The following is a 19,308-nucleotide window of genomic DNA, read 5'->3' on the forward strand; positions in this document are numbered from 1 at the left end:
TTTGGTGGTTGTTTTTTTTTTTTACAATCCTAAATAGAGCTTACAAAGCTATGAAAGCAGCTGTAAGAGCCTAAAGCAGCTTGGACAATCCCAAATGTGTATTCTTCATTAAATATTGGCACTTACTATGCCAAATTATGTCACTACTGAGAGGAAAATTTTGACCACCCCATACTTAATTATTCATCAGAAAGGCACTCTGATCATTATCACTATTGACCCAGGAATTCATTCTATATCCTTTGCCAAATCAGCATGTACCCTCGTCCACTCAACACGCTCTTCTTTCACTCCCCACTGCGTGAGGCAATCCTCATGCACAAGGACCCTTAAATGCTGACAATATACACAACACACATTGTAGGCAGCAAGCTCACCATATTAACTGCATGGAGAATTTGTTGGTGCTCTTGATGCTAGTAGGAATTACTATGGGATATCAGTAGTGATTAATCCCCAATTTCGGTCCTGTTAATAACTGTCCGTAGTTTGCTTTGCTGGACCTGTTCAGGTCTTCAAGCTCAGCAGTCTTTTATTTTTTCCCCAAACCTGATACTATTTCTGCCTGCAGGAGCATGGGCCAAGGCTGATAGTTGGCTGATTAACCCCTGCGTATCTCCTCTGTTATTTTTTTTAATGCACTTTTCACATGTCATCATTGAAACAACTCCCACCAGCTAGAACAAACACACCCTCTGGAACAACAAATACTGTCAATGACAACAAACTGTTCACTGGCTAGATCAATACTGCCAAAGGCATTCAGAAATGCTTCAAGAAAGGTGTATGCATGTATGTAACTAAAAGACCTTTGGAAAGCTTTAAACACTAGTAGTAAATATTATCTTTATTGTATGCCCAAACTTACTACCACAGAGAAAATGTGAACAAGCGGTGTCAGTTACCCTTCTAAGCATGCTGACTGAAAAATGAGCACTGGGGATTAAAAAAAAAAAAAAAAAAGCCTGAGATGGAGGAATTTTACTTTTATAATCATAAAATCAAACCAGGTGCAGTACAGCTGGTATTTTTACCTATGATAGCATTCAATAGCCTGTTTGGAACTAACTGATGTACTCTGATCACTCTGTGGTTCACAAAAAGAAAACCCAATACTGTTTTTAGTATGCACTGACACCCTCTGTTCCAAGACTGTTAGTGAGGCTAAAGATTAACTCCTTAATTGTGAACTATTTGCTAATGCTCCTCACCACATTTGAAACATGAAAAGATATACCACAAAACTGTTTATAAAGCCACTGCCATGGTATTTTAAATGAATATATTTTGCTGAGGAGTGTTCAAAGCTATAAAGAATATCAATGTACCTTTAAGACAGTCGCAGTGGGTTGACACCACAGTGCAACAGTGATATTTACTGACTTGGGGAATGGCTTCAAAGCAATGTGAAAACTAATGAAGAATAAGACAAACTGCAAAAATTCTGATTCCTATTCAACCCCCAGGTCTCTACTGCAAAATGACTACCAAAAAAGATGCCGCGACAGTTCTGGTTTCTCCCAGCTGCCAAATGGCTGATACATTATTACTTTCCACACTTCAAAAAGAAAGAAGACATTCTGTTGCTATCATGCATATATTTTCAGTTAAGATTTTTGTTTTAGATATATTCTTCCTCAAAAAATAGGACATTTTTGGAGAAACAGTGTACATAATTTGAACTAATTAATGGAGTACTTCTTTCTGATTTCAGAAGATAGAGCAGGATATTTTTAAAAGGGTGTACATGCTCTCTAGCCAGACAGAAATCGCATTTTATTACTAAAACTACAATGCCGTAAATGTAGCACCTACAGAGAAACTTTTTCAAATATCTCTAGAATACCATAATATCCCAAAATTAAAATGTAAAATCCTTGCAGTGAAATGACATCAAATACATTTCACAAGACAATTGTCGCATACATTCAGTGAGAGTTATTAGCTGGTACATGAAGTCTTGGAATAATTTCCTTTGCACTTCCATCCAACTGTAAGCTTGACGCATTACCTTGGAAGAATGCCACGTTTCCCGCTGTGCTAAACTTACTGAAACAAATAGGAAAGCAGCATTGCTGTGTTACATCCCTGCTTTACTATTGTGTAATTGGACCACACTACAGGAACAGTACTTTATATTACAAACATTGAGTTACCATTATCAACTTGTGGCTTTGTGCTCCCAGCACAAAAGCAATGAATTATTGTTTTACATCAAGAATTAAATGAGTATGATAGAAGACAAAATATTAAGGGAATTTACATTTTAAGGCTCTGTTTTCATTTTTAGTTTTAAAACAATAAATTTTATGTATTATGACATTGTTATACTAGCAGGAGAAAGAGTAGTTAGCATTGCCAATAGCAAGAAGATTACTCGGACCTTTCCAAATTAGACGTAAAGTCTTCATTCACCCAATGTACCCAAATAGAATAAAGGAATACAGCTTGATCATAGAAGCAGGGAGTTTTACACTTACTGAAACAGATCTATTTCAACTAAGAAAAAGGGGGGAAAAAATTATGTATAGCACCTGCTGGTTAAATGCCACCCTGTAGTATAAAAGGAAAATCAGGGATTTCATCTGCAACTGGGTGAAGAGTGGGTCTCTCTCTTCTGAGGTGATAACCAGCCTTTCCCTATGATTCTGCCTACAGAAGGATATGTGCCTAGAATGGCTACATCACTAATTGCAGAAGATACCTGAAAATGACTGTGTCTATGAGCAGTGTGGCCTTAAAGCAAAGGGTCTCTACAACAAAACAACCAGCGTTAAACCTGACATAACACTTCCTGAAAAGTGCTTATTTCAGCTCACTTCTAACCTAGTCCTGTAGGCTTGAGCAACCGCCATGGACATGCGTGTCCCCCAGCCTCCCTGTGCCAGCCATGCCAGGGCCAGCATGGAAGCTGGCATGCTCCAGGGGAGCATCCCCCCCTGGCACTCGCACAGCTGGTACCGGCGGCCGGGAGGTGACACCGAGCACCTTACAGGCAGGCCATGACTGAACGCGTGGCTCCACACAGGAGCCATTTGTGCTCCTCTAACTACCAGGGAGAAGCCATGCCACACGCTGCTAATTGTGCAGCTGCACCTCAGCACAGGCTGAAAGATGCACTCAAGAAACATCTTCTGTTCAGGCTACTGCAGCCACATGGCCAGCGGCTCCCAGCCGTGCTCCACAACTCTCTTCAGTGGAACACACTCAGTGGAGCCAGAATCTTTTATAAATATAGAACCATTCATGTTAAAATATTTTTAAACAGCTCTGTATAGTTCTTTAATCACAAGAACAATTCCCACCCCAATTAAATATTTAATCTGAGAAGCCACAAGGGAATATCCTTCAGGACAGAAGAGGGTTAACAGCACCAGCAGTTGCCATGCAAGTAAATTTGCAATGGGAAGACTGAGGGGTGGATACTGTGAGGCACAGCCCAACATGTAACAGCCAGCCGTGAGACAAGCAAGCCACTGTAGCTCCCTGGGAACAGAAACTGCTCTGCATGTGCTCAAGTGCATCCTCTCTTCATTAGAAACACACAGATAAGCAAGAAGAGGCACTAGGAAAGCCACTTTTTGCTCAATCAGGAAGATATATGAGGTACGATAAAGAGAAAAATTATTTTCTATTTTTTTTTCTATTTTAAAACACTCCTCAGAGAGTGTTTTCTTGCCTTTTTGGTAATACTGTCAGATGTAAATTTTAAAATATTTTTCTTCATTTGACACAAACAGTTACAAAGGAAATGCTTGGTTAATACTAATTAATGACCAGAAATGTGGAAAAATCTTCAATAGGCAAAACAGTAGCAAGAAAACTATTTGTGGTATTAATCAGTACCATTAAACACTACTATTTGATAGTAGTAATAAAAGTAATAGTCATTATAAAGACAGCAGCCATAATGACTTTATTAAATTTAAAAAGTACTATCTATAGTAATAGCAATCCCTAATTTTTAATGTGACAATAGTAGAAATATTAAATCCTATTAAAAATAGGACTTTAAAAAGTAGTCCAATAATTTTAAAATAATTTATTTGTTTTAAAAGATTATTGTATTGTAATGATATCAGATTATAAATCAAATCTTGTAAGTATTCTGATGGAAATCACATTATAATTATTTCCATTACATTACATATAGAGATCAACTATTAAAATTCATTTGAATGGGTGCAATTCTATGGTAATATTTAGAACAGTTCAGGACTTACTTTACAGAAAATACCATTTTTTTTTCTTCCTGGAGACAAAACAAAAAAAAAAAAAAAAAAAAAAAAAAAAAACCAACAAATCACAAAAAACACTAATCACCTTAATTTTTGGCCCAGAACTAAATGCTGAACAACCTATATACACTAAATACATACAAATTGAAGCCTTCTACAAATGCCTGCTCCACAGAGAACCTTGTCACTGCCAATACTGTGAGCACCTTACAAAGCACACCCCAGATATGCAGTCCTGGGCATTCAAGATGGCAGGAGGTGTTATCAAGAATAGTTTGTCCCTTTATTCTCTAGGACAACTCTTACATTTGTCTCACTCTGTAAGCAGTTTCTTTGTACAAATTGTTGCCTAAGATCCTAAGCTCTAGATGCCTTGAGATTTAGTAGCCTTGCCTTAGGCACTAGCAGTGAAAGCTTCTGGGTGGTTTTGTGAAAAAAATCTAAAGTGGTCTAGGGCTTAAATAGCTGCCCATCAACTTTTCAACAGCAAGCTCCAATGAAACAGATTCCTATGTAAAGTAGGAATCTTTGTTCTGAAGAAATAAGGATGGGAAACTCTTTCTGTTAAATTTCGTATTCAATTAGTTAAATGTAAGGTACTGATTCCAGTGTATCTTAACAACTGTCTCACTGAAAAAAATCCAATACATTTTACAGTCTTACTTTCAATAAACAAGTTTATTCCATTAGAACATTAAATTTAGATAATCTTTTCTTGGTCTCCCAAACAGCCTCAAGTAAATAAACAGGATTTAAATTCGGAAGTCCACAGGGGAAGGACAGATTAATTCTGATGGAAGGTAAATATCTAAGGGCACAGCTGGACCCACAGCTTAATCTCTCAAACACCCTCACCCCAACATAAAAAACACTTCACTTCCAGGAAAATGGATGTTTGCTCTTACATCCAAAAACTGCAACAGCCAGTATAATATAAATCTAGAACTCCTGAGAGACAACAAAAAAAGAAAAGTAGCAGTAGCTAATAATAGTCATTATAACCAAGGGGTTCTAAACACATGTCATGGTTTAACCCCAGCCAGCAACTAAGCCTCACCAAGCCACTCATTCACATCCTCCTGATGGAATGAGGAAGAGAATCAGAATGGTAGAAGTGAAACTTTATGGGTTGAGATAAAAGCAGTTTAGTCAGTCAGGGTCAGCTGGCCTGGATGTGTCCCCTCCCAACTCCTTTTGCACTCCCAGCATCCTTGCAGAGGGGTAGAGTGAGGAACAGGAAAGGCTTGACTCTGTGCAAGTGCTGCTCAGAAATAGCTAAAACATCCCTATTTTCAGCACAAATCCAAAACACAGCCCCAGAGCAGCTGCTGTGAAGAAAGCAAACTATCCCACCCAAATCAGCACACCACCATAATCAGAAAAGATAATGATTACTTTGCAACAATGAACATACAGTGGAAGGACACACTACCTAATAATGCAATTTTCAATGAAGATTGTTTTTTTTCCTCAAACCCTTAGCTTTACTTTGTATCCTGAACTCCAAAGAGAATGTGCTCAAAGACACTCATGGCAACAGAAAGTCCAGGGACAACACAAAGGAGGAAAAAAAGATTACACTTTTTCAGGCTTTTGAGAACTACACTAAATGTCTGAAAATAAATAAGTGCAGATCTATGTAAAACAGCATTTGTAAAGACAGACTGCTTTTTGACTGTAGACAAAACTGTAGGAAATGGCCTTTGTTAAATACATGTGGAATGTGGTACTCTCAGTAGGCTGGCTACAGATTAAACATATGACTTCTAAATAAAACAGCATGAGCTTCAACATCTTCCACTAAAACATCTGACTTCTTTGCCGAAGATGCAACACATTCAGCTTCTGTATACATCCCCAACTTGCAGTATTAGTTTAAAATTATAAAATGCAACCTTCTACCTAAACCATCCAAAACCCTGCGACATAAAATCAAGCATAAATAATCTACAAAAAGCTATGGCTCATAGCAAAACCACCAGAAAAATTTCTTCACTCATATCTGTACTTTTTAAAAAAATTTATATGTCATGAACCAAAACCTTCTTGAAATGTATAAGCTGCTAGTCCATATTGTATACATTGTCTCTCTGGCAATCCAGAACGCATTTTCCTGAATGCTTGTGGTAGCAAAGAACACATTTCAGAAATATTTTCAAACTTCACATTTTAAAAAACAACAAAGAGGGAACCCATGGAATGAACTCCAAATTCTGTAGTGTAATTTTCTACTGGGTTTGCACGAGTGGCTGTTAGTCACTGAAAAGTACGATGCTGCACCCCCTGCACACCACCTTTGGAGTCTTTGTGGCAAGCCATCTGTCACAGTGGTTTTCAAAATCTCTTTCACCACCAACATCAGACAACATCTCCTGCAGTTTGCTAAAAACCAAATTTTGACTACTATCCAATTCTTTTCTTTAAATCATAAAACTAAATTGTTCAAAGCCAAAAGCAGGCTCTCCTCAGTGGAAGTGACACAAACTAGGTGTTTTTTTCCTCTACCCTCTGAAATATTTCTTATGAATACTACAGACAAATACAGAAACAATGTATTTACCATACTCAGAACAGACCAAAGCATATTTTGGTCACTGTAATACATATAAAAGGGCATATGAGAAACATACAACATTTTATCAAAAATGTTCATATAAGGTGCTTTCTAAAGCACATTTCAGTATATAAACAAAAGTAGCAATTATAATTTAGTTTCCAAATCTGTTAATATTATTTATTTTGCTATTTTGCTAACAATTTTTTTTTCTATATCCATGTATGGGCTTTATACACTATAAGGCATAATTCAAACCTCTGATGTAAAGTAACTGCAAATCTACATTGCCAATTGGAATAGCAAAAAAAAAATGAGTATTGTTTCATATTTGCCATTCAGAAACATCATGAGTGAAAGTTGTATTCATCAGTTTATCCTGGCTAGGTGACTAAAGGAGCATTCAAAGGAAAACAATCTAACTTATCTTGATCTCTTGGCCTGTAACATCTAAATAATCCAGCCTGTCACTGGACCAAAAAAATTATATAATTCATAAATTAAAAATGTAGCAATCAGCTGACAAACTTGGAAATTCATTTCAGTCTTAAAATTTCTGTGGAAAGTACTATGAAGCTGATGTTCAACAGAACAGTCTATCACAATCAAGCCCAAAACAAGGTACTTTATAATTTTCTTGATTTATACTTGAAACAAATATATAAGGCAATGCAGTTACATTCTTTAGTGCAAAAATTAAGCATTATCACTAGTTTCACAAATTTTTCAGTGAGTGACACATATCAGAACCTTTTTATTTTTAATTGCAAAATGAAATATGAAGTTAATTCTCCATAGAAATGACAAAGACAATGCAAGTTCTAATAATTATCCCAAAAATAATTACATTAATGTAATGGGTTCCTATATATGCTTGGTGTTAGAGCTCTGCAGCATCTATCTATAGACAGAAATTATTCCACCGTGGCCAGATCTGAGCAATTCATCTCAGGCTCTCAAAGGGTGGCTAGTGGGTGACTCAGAAGTTAGTTAGCCAACAAAGAGCATGGTAAAATTGCATGGGCACAGCTTAACAGTGCCTTGTTAATGCCACTAAACAGCTTCTAGCACATAAGCAGCTTGGTTAGTCATAGCTATCCTCATCCAGGGCAGCCTTGCACTGCGAAGGCATATGGCTAATGCTTCGTCAGTGCAAGTGATGTTGGCAATCTGTTTGATCTGTAATGTAAACTAAGAATGATAGTGAAGTTCTGATTTCAAAATGGCACTCAAAATTAAACTCATATTAGCCACATGGGTTTTCATAATGGAAGTACTATTAAAAGTTCTCAAGTGTTTTAACACTCTACGTGCATTTCTATGCAATACCAAACATGACTAGAAACAAGAGCATTTTGCAGCATCTCATCTCCATAAGCCATTAATAATATGGTAAATTTATAAAATTGTGAAGATGCATATATAGAAAATAAATTCCAAGGGGAGTAAGTTAAATATTTCCTAAACTCCACAGCTGTATGGGATTTTTTTTGGGTGGGGTTTTTTTTTGGTATTTTTTGGGGGTTTTTGTTTTCACTCTGAGAACACCTCTGCAGCTAATTTTTTTAGGAAATATTTCTAAGACAAATGCATTCTAAATAAGGGTCTGAATTAATAATCCGGTCAGTAGCTTACCTAATTAATATGTCCTCCATGGTAAAGGGCGTTTGCTTCCTGATGCTGAGATAGATATATCAGAGGAATATGAGCTGGTCACCCCAAGATGCAAAGTGTTGTTGCAGTTTGGAAGCAGCACAACATTTTTGTTAAAGACGCAAGAAGCAGTCACTTGCTTTCCCCAAAAAGCATGCCCAAAGCACCATTCAAGTGATTGCACAGGAGATAAATGTAAATATAGAAGAAAGTAGAAGAGAAATTTGGACTCACTCCCTCAGTACCAAATAAACACATTAACACAATGATGCTATGAAAGTAGCCACTAGACTTAAGTTTGGATAACATCCCTGAGATCACTAATGCCAACCTTTGACTAAACACCACCTTGTCAACTAAACCACAGCACTAAGTGCCACATCCAGTTGTTTCTTAAAACACTTCCAGGGACAGTGACTCCACCACCTCCCTGAGCATCCTGTTGTAATGCTTAACAACCCTTTCAGTGAAAAAAATTCCTCCTGATGTCCAACCTGAACCTTCCCTGGCACAGCTTGAGGCCATGCCCTCTTGTCCTGTCTCTGTCTGCCTGGGAGAAGAGGCCAACCCCCACCTTGCTAAACCCTCCTTGAGGGAGTTGTAGAGAAGGGCAAATTCTTCCCTGAGCCTCCTCCAGACTTAGCCCAGCTCCCTCAGCCGCTCCTCCAGGAGTCTCTCTCCAGCCCTTCCCCAGCTCCGCTGCCCCTCCCCGGCCTGGCTGCAGCCCCTCAGTGCCTGCCCCGGTGACGGGCCCACAGCTGGGCACGGCTCTGAGGTGTGGCCTCAGCAGTGCCGAGTGCAGGGGCACAGTCCCTGCCCTGCTCCTGCTGGCCACACTATTCCTGATACACGCCACGACGGCCCCGGCCTTGGCCCCCTGGGCACACGCTGGCCCATGTTCAGCTGCTCTCAACCAGCGCCTCAGGTCCTTTTCCACTGTGCAGCTTTCCAGACACTCTTCCCCAGCCAGCAGGACCGCAGGGGTTGTTGTGACCCAAGAGCAGGATCCAGCACTCCACGATATTGAACCTCACTCCACTGACCTCAGCTCACAAATCCAGCCTGGCCAGATCCCTCTGCAGAGCCTTCCTGTCCTCCAGCAGATCAACGCTCCCATCCAACCCGGGAGTCTTCCACAAATTTATCCCCTTGACCGGATCATCTATAAAGATACCCACCTGCCTGCTGGATGCAGCAGCATTCCCCAACGCTCTGGGACCAGCTGTGCAGCCAGTTCTTAACCCAGCAAAGGGTGCACCTGTCCAAGCCATGGCTGCCAGCTTCACCAGGAGAATGCTGTAAAGTATGGAAGGCTTTACTGAAGTACAGAACTTTGGAATACTGGAATTCACTTCAAAGGCTTCCACCTCCCCAGAAGGATTTCTTTGAACAATCTCTGGGACATGAATCAGGAAACTCAGAAGCCTTTACTGCTCTTAATTCACCTTCCCTATTTACCTGAGATTGGTCCTATCTCTCAGAACAGTTTAAGAACAATACAGGAAACAAAAAACACATTTAACATGACATTTTCATTGTCCTTATCCCTTATTCTTCATGTCTATGTTTCTCTAAGTTTAGAGCTCTATGGTGCTTTTTAAAATGGGAAAACCAAGTTGCCTGACTCAAAACCTAAATATGAATCCACATTTGGCAGATCCCAGGCCAAAGCCCTAACAAATTGGTTACTACATATTTTGTAGTTTACACTGCAGACTTGTTTTGTTTACGTGTTTAAATTTCCAGCTTTTACTCTGCAAATAATGAATACTTGTGAAACCTTGGAACTTCTTACACTGCAATTTTCTTGGGTTTTGCCCAGTCATAGAAACTATTTGTCAAATACATCTGAGAGTCTAGACCATATTAAAAGAAGCCTGATTATTACTAACCCCAGCTTGCACAGTTGTCAAGACAACAGTGAATATCATCATTAACAGAAACTGTTTCTAGCAAACTGGAAATCACAGTTGAAGCTTCACTCCCTTGTTAATATTATCTAAAACCATATGCAAATATATGAATGCAAAGGAAAATTCTAAATGAACTTTGGTATCTTTTATACTGATTTAAGCAGATAAGCAAACTTTCCCATTTCAAAGCACGAATGATTATGTTTCAATTTTCCTTTAATAACAAGACTACACAAAAATACTCAGCTTTAATTTTGACTTGCAAAGCTTTCACACATACTCAGTGTTCACAAGACAGACCATCTCCATATCCGCCTACAAGTAGGACCCATTTACGTATTAACACCTCACCAGCCTTGCTGATTGCTCACTGCCTTAACCCACCATGGTGGCTTACCAATTCAATTGGTAAGTAAGCAATCACAACACTAGACTCAGAAAAAGTTTGGTTTGAAATGCTATGGCTTCATTTGTCTGACACCAGGCTCATGAGATGTACACTAGACACAGGTCTAAATCACATAGTAACATATATACAGTGTTCAAAAGCACTCTACCACCTGCTGAGTGGTGACACTCTAAAGGGTTGGGCTGCTGTTGATAGTCTGGAGAAATAGGCCTACAGAAACCACATTATAAACAAACAAAAACCAACCAAACCAACCCACCATGAAATCCTGCCCCTGGGGAGGAACAACCCCTGGCACCAGTACGGGTTGCAAACAACGAGCTGGAAATCAGCTTTGCAGGAAAGGCCTGGGGGTCCTGAAGGACAAGATGAACCATGAGCCAGTCCTTGCAGCAAAGGCCAGCAGCACCTGGGGCTGTGTCAGGTACAGCATTACTTGCAGATTGAGAGTGGAGATTCTTCTCTGCTGCCCAGTTCTGCTCTGGAGTGCTGCATCCTGTGCGGGGTCCCCCAGGCCAAGGGAAACAGGGATGTACAGGAGGGAGCCCAGCAAAGGGGCACTGAGGTGATGAAGGAACTGGAGTGTCTGTCACACGAGGTGAGGCTGACGGACCTGGGGACACACAGAGCAGAGCAGGCTTGGGGGGGAATCTTATCAAAATGTATAAATATATGATGGGAGGAAATAAAGACAACAGAGCCAGATTGTGCTTAGCAGTCCTCAGCAAAAGGGAAAAAAAACAGGCAAAAGCTGAAGTGGAATTCTGTTGGGGAAAAAAAAAAAGCTGGGGGGGGAAGGTGTTGACAGCTTTTTGTTTGAGTTTTGCTTTTGTTAAATGTGAGGATGTTTGCCTAGACAGTCTGTGAAACATCCATCCTGGAAGATACGAAAAAACTTTGTTGGACACAGCCCTGAGCAACCTGCTCTACTTGACCCTGCTCTAAGCTGGAAAGATGGTCCAGATCAATGATCTCCAAAGCAGACTATGCATAAGACAAGCCATATCAAAGTGGGAAGAAACTATTTTCTGTGCAATTAATAAACGATTTCTAAAAAAAAAAAACTAAGTAGACTTATATTTCATCTTTATCTGTCTTTTAAAAAAAAATTTCCATTCTGGTGTGGTTTTTATATAAGGCATGTAAAATATTAGTATAGTGACAATACATGTATAAATATACAAATATGGGGGATGCATGTTCAAAAATATTTTGCTGGTATGCAATCAATAAAATGCAGAGACCACATGTTTAGATCTTCAGTCTCCCAATTTCATCAATTCTGATTATCTTCTTGATGATAACAATGAATGCCTGTACACAGAATGAACAGATTCAGCAGGAAAAAATTCCTGCCAGCTGTGTCTGCTGCTTTTTGAAATTTGCCCTTTTTAAACCAAGTAACTCATTAAACCTTATTTTAGTAATTTATTAATATCTAATTTGATATTAATAACTGAGTTTGTATTTCTGCCACACTTCTCCAAGTTACCTTATAATTTAATGGTGCAGGGCTATCGTTATTGTTTGCTTAATTTTAAGACTCCTCAAGGCTAGTCTACCCTACTTTCCCAGAGGAATGCTTACTGTAGCAGCCCACATTCTGGTTTCATCACCTATGAAAAGCCTACCAGTGTCAGCACTCAGCTACACCACTTCCTGCTCCTCAAATATTTATCCCCCTCATAGCAGAAAAACCAGTCTAAAAGCTCCTTTAAAATTCTAGATGAAACTTTACTGATGATTTGGATCCAGATTTTTCTCAGTGATTATGTATTAAAAACAAATTGAGCTTTGTTTAACAAAATAGCAATGCTTTTACTTATACAACCTGGCATTATAGGTTTATAGCTATATTTTTCTGCCAAGTTACTACATTAAATATCCAATTAATTTATCATATACACATTCAAGGTAAGCAAGCAATAGTTTGTGCATTTATAAGCTCCAATTCAAAAAACTAATGGATTTTTATTGTTTACTTCTGCTTTGCAGCTGCATTAAAATACAGTAATAAATAAAATATTTGGAGTACATTAACCAAATAAGTAAAACATTAACTGAATTGAATTCTTTATGGATTTTATGTGCAATCACAAGTAAACCAAATTCTTAGAATACCACTCTTTATATACTGAATAATGGCAAACTACTATCAACTCATTATCTCATTCAAAATCTAAAATAAGTGTAAAGTAGAAGTAGAGAAAGTTCATAGGCTTTGTCATAATTTCAAAACATGTCAGAAAGTTTATTTTGCATATGTCTATATACATAAACAAGAAAGATAATTTTCATGTAGTCCTCAATTTGAATACTGAAGAGCTGGAAACAGAACAAGACCCTTCTTGGATATTAGTATTTGTTTATGCAGAGCACAGTGATACTCATAGACTAGAAGTGCATGAAACCCTTATTAAAACTGGCCATTTTTCTCAAGGATGAAGTTAAAATGGAAGGTCTCGTTCCAAACAGGAGCACTGGGAAAAAGTGTTCATTGTCTTTCTCATCTGGCAGACCAGTAATACCACTCTGGGAAATCAGAGAGGATTTGGGCAGACTGCCCACTCAACTAAAGGCTCATCTGAGATCCACATATATCCACTTAGCTATCCAACTAGGATTTTTTTGTTGCTGTTGCTTTCATGCCCACATGATTTTAGTGCTTTTGTGCAATGTGCAACCCTCTCCACGAGCTTCCCTTACCCAAAGGAGGCAGGTACCTCATAATACTGAGGACAGCAAATCTATGTCTCCAATGCCTGGTCCAATGTCCACTCTTGTTATGGAAAGGAAAAGTGAACTTGACTCTGTAGAAATGTACCATCTGAATTACACATGTACAGATAATCCTGGGATCCAAACAGAAAAATGCAGCCACCCATAAGTGAGGTGACTATAGAGCAGTTGAAAGAACCACACAACCTAAAACAAGTGTATTTTACACATATTTAGAAATATATGTACACCTACATGCAGATACCTTTCTAAATTAACATTTCGCACCTTTCATGAGGCACTTCAGTATTATAAAAACACATAACAGTATAAATTTAGTAAGGCAGGTATTTTCTTTATCTTAAAATAAAAAAGCAACTCTGGAAACAACCAACCATATAATACTGACTGCAATTAAGAGAATTCCAGCACCGCACAATATATGTCACTCTTCACAATCAATAACTATTTCTCAAAATGGCTTGAACAATAGCAAAAATAGCCAGGATACAAATTTATGAGATAGTAAAGTGCTTGTGCACAGCAAAGAACCACAAGAATCTTCTAAACAGGCTTTGTAACAGAAATATGACCTTTGAAATGCCAAAGCTCCCCCTGCTATTTAATGTTGATCACCAAAGAGCTGTCAGCTCCCAAGTTTTTAAAACATTATCCCTGCTGAGTCATGTATTGCAAAACATCACAAACCTGAACACTGCTACAGGACAGCAGGAACTTGAAATCAAATTTGTTAGAAATACTAAAGGTAGCTTTTTCATTTGCCAAAAAGTCCCCTAATCTTTATCTTAGATCACTTTCCATTTACTGACACTACATGCAAGATTTATGTACACAGATGACTGACCACACCGGGAGAAAACCCTAAACATATTACAGTTATTTGCAGCACTGGTAGTTGAAATGTTCAGAATACTTGTAGGTAAGGATACCTTTTCAAAAAGTCAGTGTACATGAGATGAGCATCGTGAACGTAAGTCATGCAAATCAAGTCATTCACACACATCCATAAATTTAAATGGATAACGGACACAGTCAAAGCAAATAGGTGTATTTATTTTTTCAAGTAGATTCTTAGGGGGATAGTTGTTTTTTGTTTTTATTTTTTACTGTACTACTTCAAGTGTAAGAAGTTACCCTGATGTCAGGCAAATGAGATGAAACACTATGCTTGCATCATTACATTTTACTATTCAATTTCAAAACCTTTAAAAGTGAAGCTTATATAATTTTCTGATTCACAGATAATACTATAAATAACATCTTCCTGATTATTCAGTAAATTAGTTTAGAAAAACTTACCACCTTTCTGCATAGTAATCACTCCCTTTTCCAGGCACTGTATCTGGCAGGACTTTGGAGTCCTGTACCAGATACTCTGCAGTGCAAATAAAGATGGCAGAAAATTCATCTTCTGGCTAATTTTAACCTCCTCTAATAAGTATTAAGTGCAACAATATGATGATATTAAACAAAATATACATCTCTACAACACATAAATGACCAGACAGATTCTTACATTCCATTATAAAAACCAAAATCACATAATTTTGGTGTTAAAATCAGAGTACACACAAACTACATATATAAAAATCAAAATCAATTTAAAGCAAATACAGGTTTGTTCAGACACCATTGTACAATTGCTTTAACACTTACAGAATTTAGATGAACAATATTTTCATTCACTCGCAGTTTAGTATAAATATAAAGCAAGGCACCCCTTAAGCATTTTAAATAACAAATTAAACATTTACATTTTTTACTGTGCAGTCAGGCTTAACATTTATGCAGCTTCAAAACCAAAGTACAGCCTCAAGGGAAGCCTCTCCACTGACAAATTAATACCTTAGAGAATAGAGCTGAATGGTGGCAATGAACTCATTTGTTCCCCCAATAATGAAGAATGACTCTTTCTTTACCACATCTGTGACTGTTGCTATGGTGACCCAGACTTACCTCATTGCTTCTCGAAGTGCTCCTCGCTCACTGAGAGTCGTGTGCTTGATGTCATCAAAATTATTTTCCAGTTTCTCACAGTTCTGCAACAAATGGACATGTAAGGTTCTTAAACAGTTCATTGTACAAGTATTAACAGTATTCAGCATCATGCAAACAAAACTGATTTATATTATATTACTTCAAATTATGCATTCTGTTTTAATTACATAGGAGTCATTAAAAAGACATTGAGAACTCAGAATTAAAGTAAACATGAATCTTATTATGTGGTTGTCATGGAAATCGTCTTATAAATTTTCCATAACGAAATTTATAGAAGTTTTACTTTTTATTCTTTAATGTTTTTTTCATTTACCTCTGTGTACTACGACTTATCATTTCTCTCTACAATGCTACTATAGCACACAGGAGAACAGAAACCTAAATGAGCATTTTTATTATTATTATTATAAAAGTTATAAATTTTGTCCCAACGAAACAGGCAGTATTGTTGTAACAAACCAGTCATATTTAATTCCTATTTAATTTTTAAAACATAACAGAAATTGAAAAGTCTAATTGTTTACAGACATCTCAGCTACAATGTTTCTTCCAGATTAGCGCTGACCAATATTTCTAAAAGTAATATGAAGCCAACAATTTTGTCACAATAAATGAAGTAAAACTTTGATGTATTCTGTAAATTATTACTAAATGTGTGACTGGCTCCATTACTTCAGAGCACTGATGCTTCTCTTCTGCTGCCACAAAGACAGTAAAATTGATTCAGAAGATGCTGGAAAGTGCAGTAATTTGTGTCTGTACAAAGTGAGTCTGAAATACCAGTGAACAAGAATTCTCTAATCATCTGCATCTTCCATAGGATTTTTATGTTCTCTTGAGGCTTCATCAATACAGGAGGCTTTTAGGTTATCCCTGTTCTTCCAACAACTTTCTCCATTACCAAAAGTTACCTCTGGGAGGCATAATTTTGCCATATGGGTTTAAAAGAAACAAGTTGCAAGCAAAATAGTTCCTACTGCTAACAACCTCAAAGGCAGGATTGCCAGGCTGTATATGTAGCCATAATTTTAAAGAAATTATGGGTGCTATTATTTGGTCATATTGCTTTCACAGTATTTAATAAATGAATTAATTTTAAGACCACATCTTAAAACTAGTTATAAAGACAATAAGAGTTATCTATTGTTTTTTTTCTTATTTGCATTGATTCTTTACTTTTATAATTACATTCAATCTGAGGCTATAAAAGCATTACTGAAAAGAAAATTATTAGATTCTTATAAATGACCTAGCAAGGTATTTTTGCTTGTCCAATTAAGATTTAAACTATCATTATTTTTAGATAAGATTATAGATCTTTTAATACAATGTTTTAATGCTTTTACAATACATTTATGAGCAGAAAAATTAACAGAGCTACACATATTTGGACCTTTTGACATCTTTTTCCTCCTTTGTAAAAACTATGCATGTCACAGTAAGTCTTGTCCCACAATTAAAGTGATTTGTTTGTTTATATTACAATAAGTTGTCCTTTGTATAGCAAAATCATACTTGAGTCCAAGGGATTGAAAAAGCAATATGGAAGCTATACAATGAAGTATTCCATTAATCAGATCAGCATACACTGATCTTCAGCTTTAAGCACATACAGGCAAGCTAGTAATTTAAAATATATAAAAGAAATCCAAATCAACAATACTAATTAATGAAGGATTGTCAATTCATCAATACTAAGATGCTAGTAACTATGCATGCAAAATAAAACCTCCCATCCTCCAGGAAAATAGAAATCAGAGGAAACAAAATTTGGAATATTGCTCCAAGTGTCTATGTTTTAACAATCCTGTGTCACCAGCACCTCACAACAGGTCCAAAAAATCTGAGCATCACACAATTCATTCTTGACCTTGTGTGATAAAGCATGTAAAAATAACAGACTATCCAAAGCACAACTAACTCATCTCAAGACTTAAGTTAAAATAATTGGTCCTGTCCATATAGAAAATGCTGAAGTAAATAGCAACTGAAGTAAGTTCAGTTGCTATTTGTCTATATAGACCATACTGTGTTAATTGGCTGAAGGACAACAAAAGTGGCCCATATCTAAAGAAAACGCTGTGATCATTTAGTCTTACACACAAAATACTCCATCTCAACTATACACCCAATATAAAAATGACCAGATAACCCAGAAGAAAAAAAGAAAACAAAATTACTGACTAAAAGAATAGATGCTGTACCAATTCACTTGGCAAGAAGATGAACTTACTTCTACCATTTCTGAGAATTGTTTTTCGACAGTATCTTTCTCAGCTACTTTCAGCCAAATAGCTCTCATGTAAGGTACAGTAGTTGGAGAGCAAACCATAGAGTCATTAGAAGAAAATTAGCTAAAAACTGAGCCAGAAGGAAACTCATGAAGGAGAATGACCTCATAGGACCATGTCATCAGTTACTGCATTTGTACTGAACAGGAGAGTAAGCAACTGCTGAGCATAGCCACTGCTTTTCCACTCATGCAAGCATGCTTGATCATCTCAGAGGAAGGAGAAAAGGGTGTCTGAAATATAAGTGTAGCTACAGGTGCATAGATGGCACTTCATGTGTCTGAGTGTCAGCTCCCATGCAATGTTGTATATCATCTGAAAGGATATCAGTTTCTGAGAAAGACTTGAGATAAAATTTTAAGCATGAGAATACTCTGAAGAATATGTCTGGGAAATGAGGAAACTTCAGTAGACCATGACCAGGGTGAGTTTTACATTCTGAAGTATTAAATCAGTAGCAAAAACTGAGCTCATTTGATTATCCATGCTACCAAATAATTTATATGTATAAGCATATTGCATAGGGTATTTTGGCCCATAATACGTTACAATATATTTAAGTCTAATGAGCAATTCAAACCCAAGGAGTTTCATTTTGACCAGCAGCCAAAGAAAAAAAATCAAAATGCAAGCAATCAAAACATTGCTTTTGTTGGCTCACTGCCAAGTGATTTTTTTGTGGGTATAGATACAGTCTAGAAGTTTCAACTCTCTGATTCAATAATTGTATAGGAGTCTATATGTTATTGCTGTTGGCAGATCTATAGTTCTGCACAATACTAAATTAAATATCACCCTTGAGAAGTTTGGGAGAAGAAAAAGAACAGAGTTGCAATTAGGGACATGGTCACCAGAAGTCAAAACACCATTACACAGAAAAAACCCACAAAAGTCTAAATACTGCTTCTTATAGGGTTCTAGGATAAATACTTAGAATTCTTTTAGTGTACTAAAAAGCAAGAGCAGGAAGCAAGTATTTATATTTTATCTATAAATAAATGGCTTATTTATCATATGAGATCTTAAGCTTCATGACAACTAGTTAAAAATGGAGATGTGGACTGGATATTCACAACTATCTGTGGCATGACACACAGCAGATTGGTAAAATGTATAATCATAAATGAGAAGGATGAATAATGAGTGTATGAAGATGGGGAAGAACGAAGATTAATGAACAAGCTGAAAAGCCTTTCCTCTCATAACCATGAAAATATTACTTTTTCCTGCTACAATTTCTGTAAATAAAATAAACTGCAAGCTTTGGGAGCAAAGACTATGTGCTCACAATTCTATATTTTCAGTTGTTTGAAGTAACAAGTCCAAAGTACTCTGACACTGGCCATCAAGTAAGAATAGAAATAAAGAAACCCTCAAGTTTTAAATAAAAACCTAGGATATTCTGGCAAAAGTGAAGTCACACTTTTTAAAACCCATCCCTCAACATTCATCAGCTTAGCTTTCTTGCCTATGTTTTTGTCTTGGATGAAAAAGGCCTCTTTGTTGACTT

The 19,308-nt window shown here is 37.1% G+C and overlaps 1 protein-coding gene across 9 annotated transcripts in view; it reads right to left on the reverse strand.

Annotated features, from left to right (window-relative positions):
- Positions 1-19,308, reverse strand: part of DPYD (dihydropyrimidine dehydrogenase) — a 336,858-nt gene that overhangs the window by 274,541 nt on the left and 43,009 nt on the right. For all 9 annotated transcript variants that reach the window (XR_013340469.1, XR_002464965.1, XR_013340470.1 and 6 more), the window contains exon 3: positions 15,463-15,545. Coding sequence is in view for 6 of the 9 variants with exons in the window: in XM_021525458.1 (XP_021381133.1) it covers positions 15,463-15,545 (83 nt within the window). In the remaining 3 variants the exon portion in view is untranslated. The remainder of the gene's footprint in view (positions 1-15,462; positions 15,546-19,308) is intronic.

Source organism: Lonchura striata, chromosome 9 (assembly GCF_046129695.1).
Source record: "Lonchura striata isolate bLonStr1 chromosome 9, bLonStr1.mat, whole genome shotgun sequence".
Classification (NCBI taxonomy): Eukaryota; Metazoa; Chordata; class Aves; order Passeriformes; family Estrildidae; genus Lonchura; species Lonchura striata.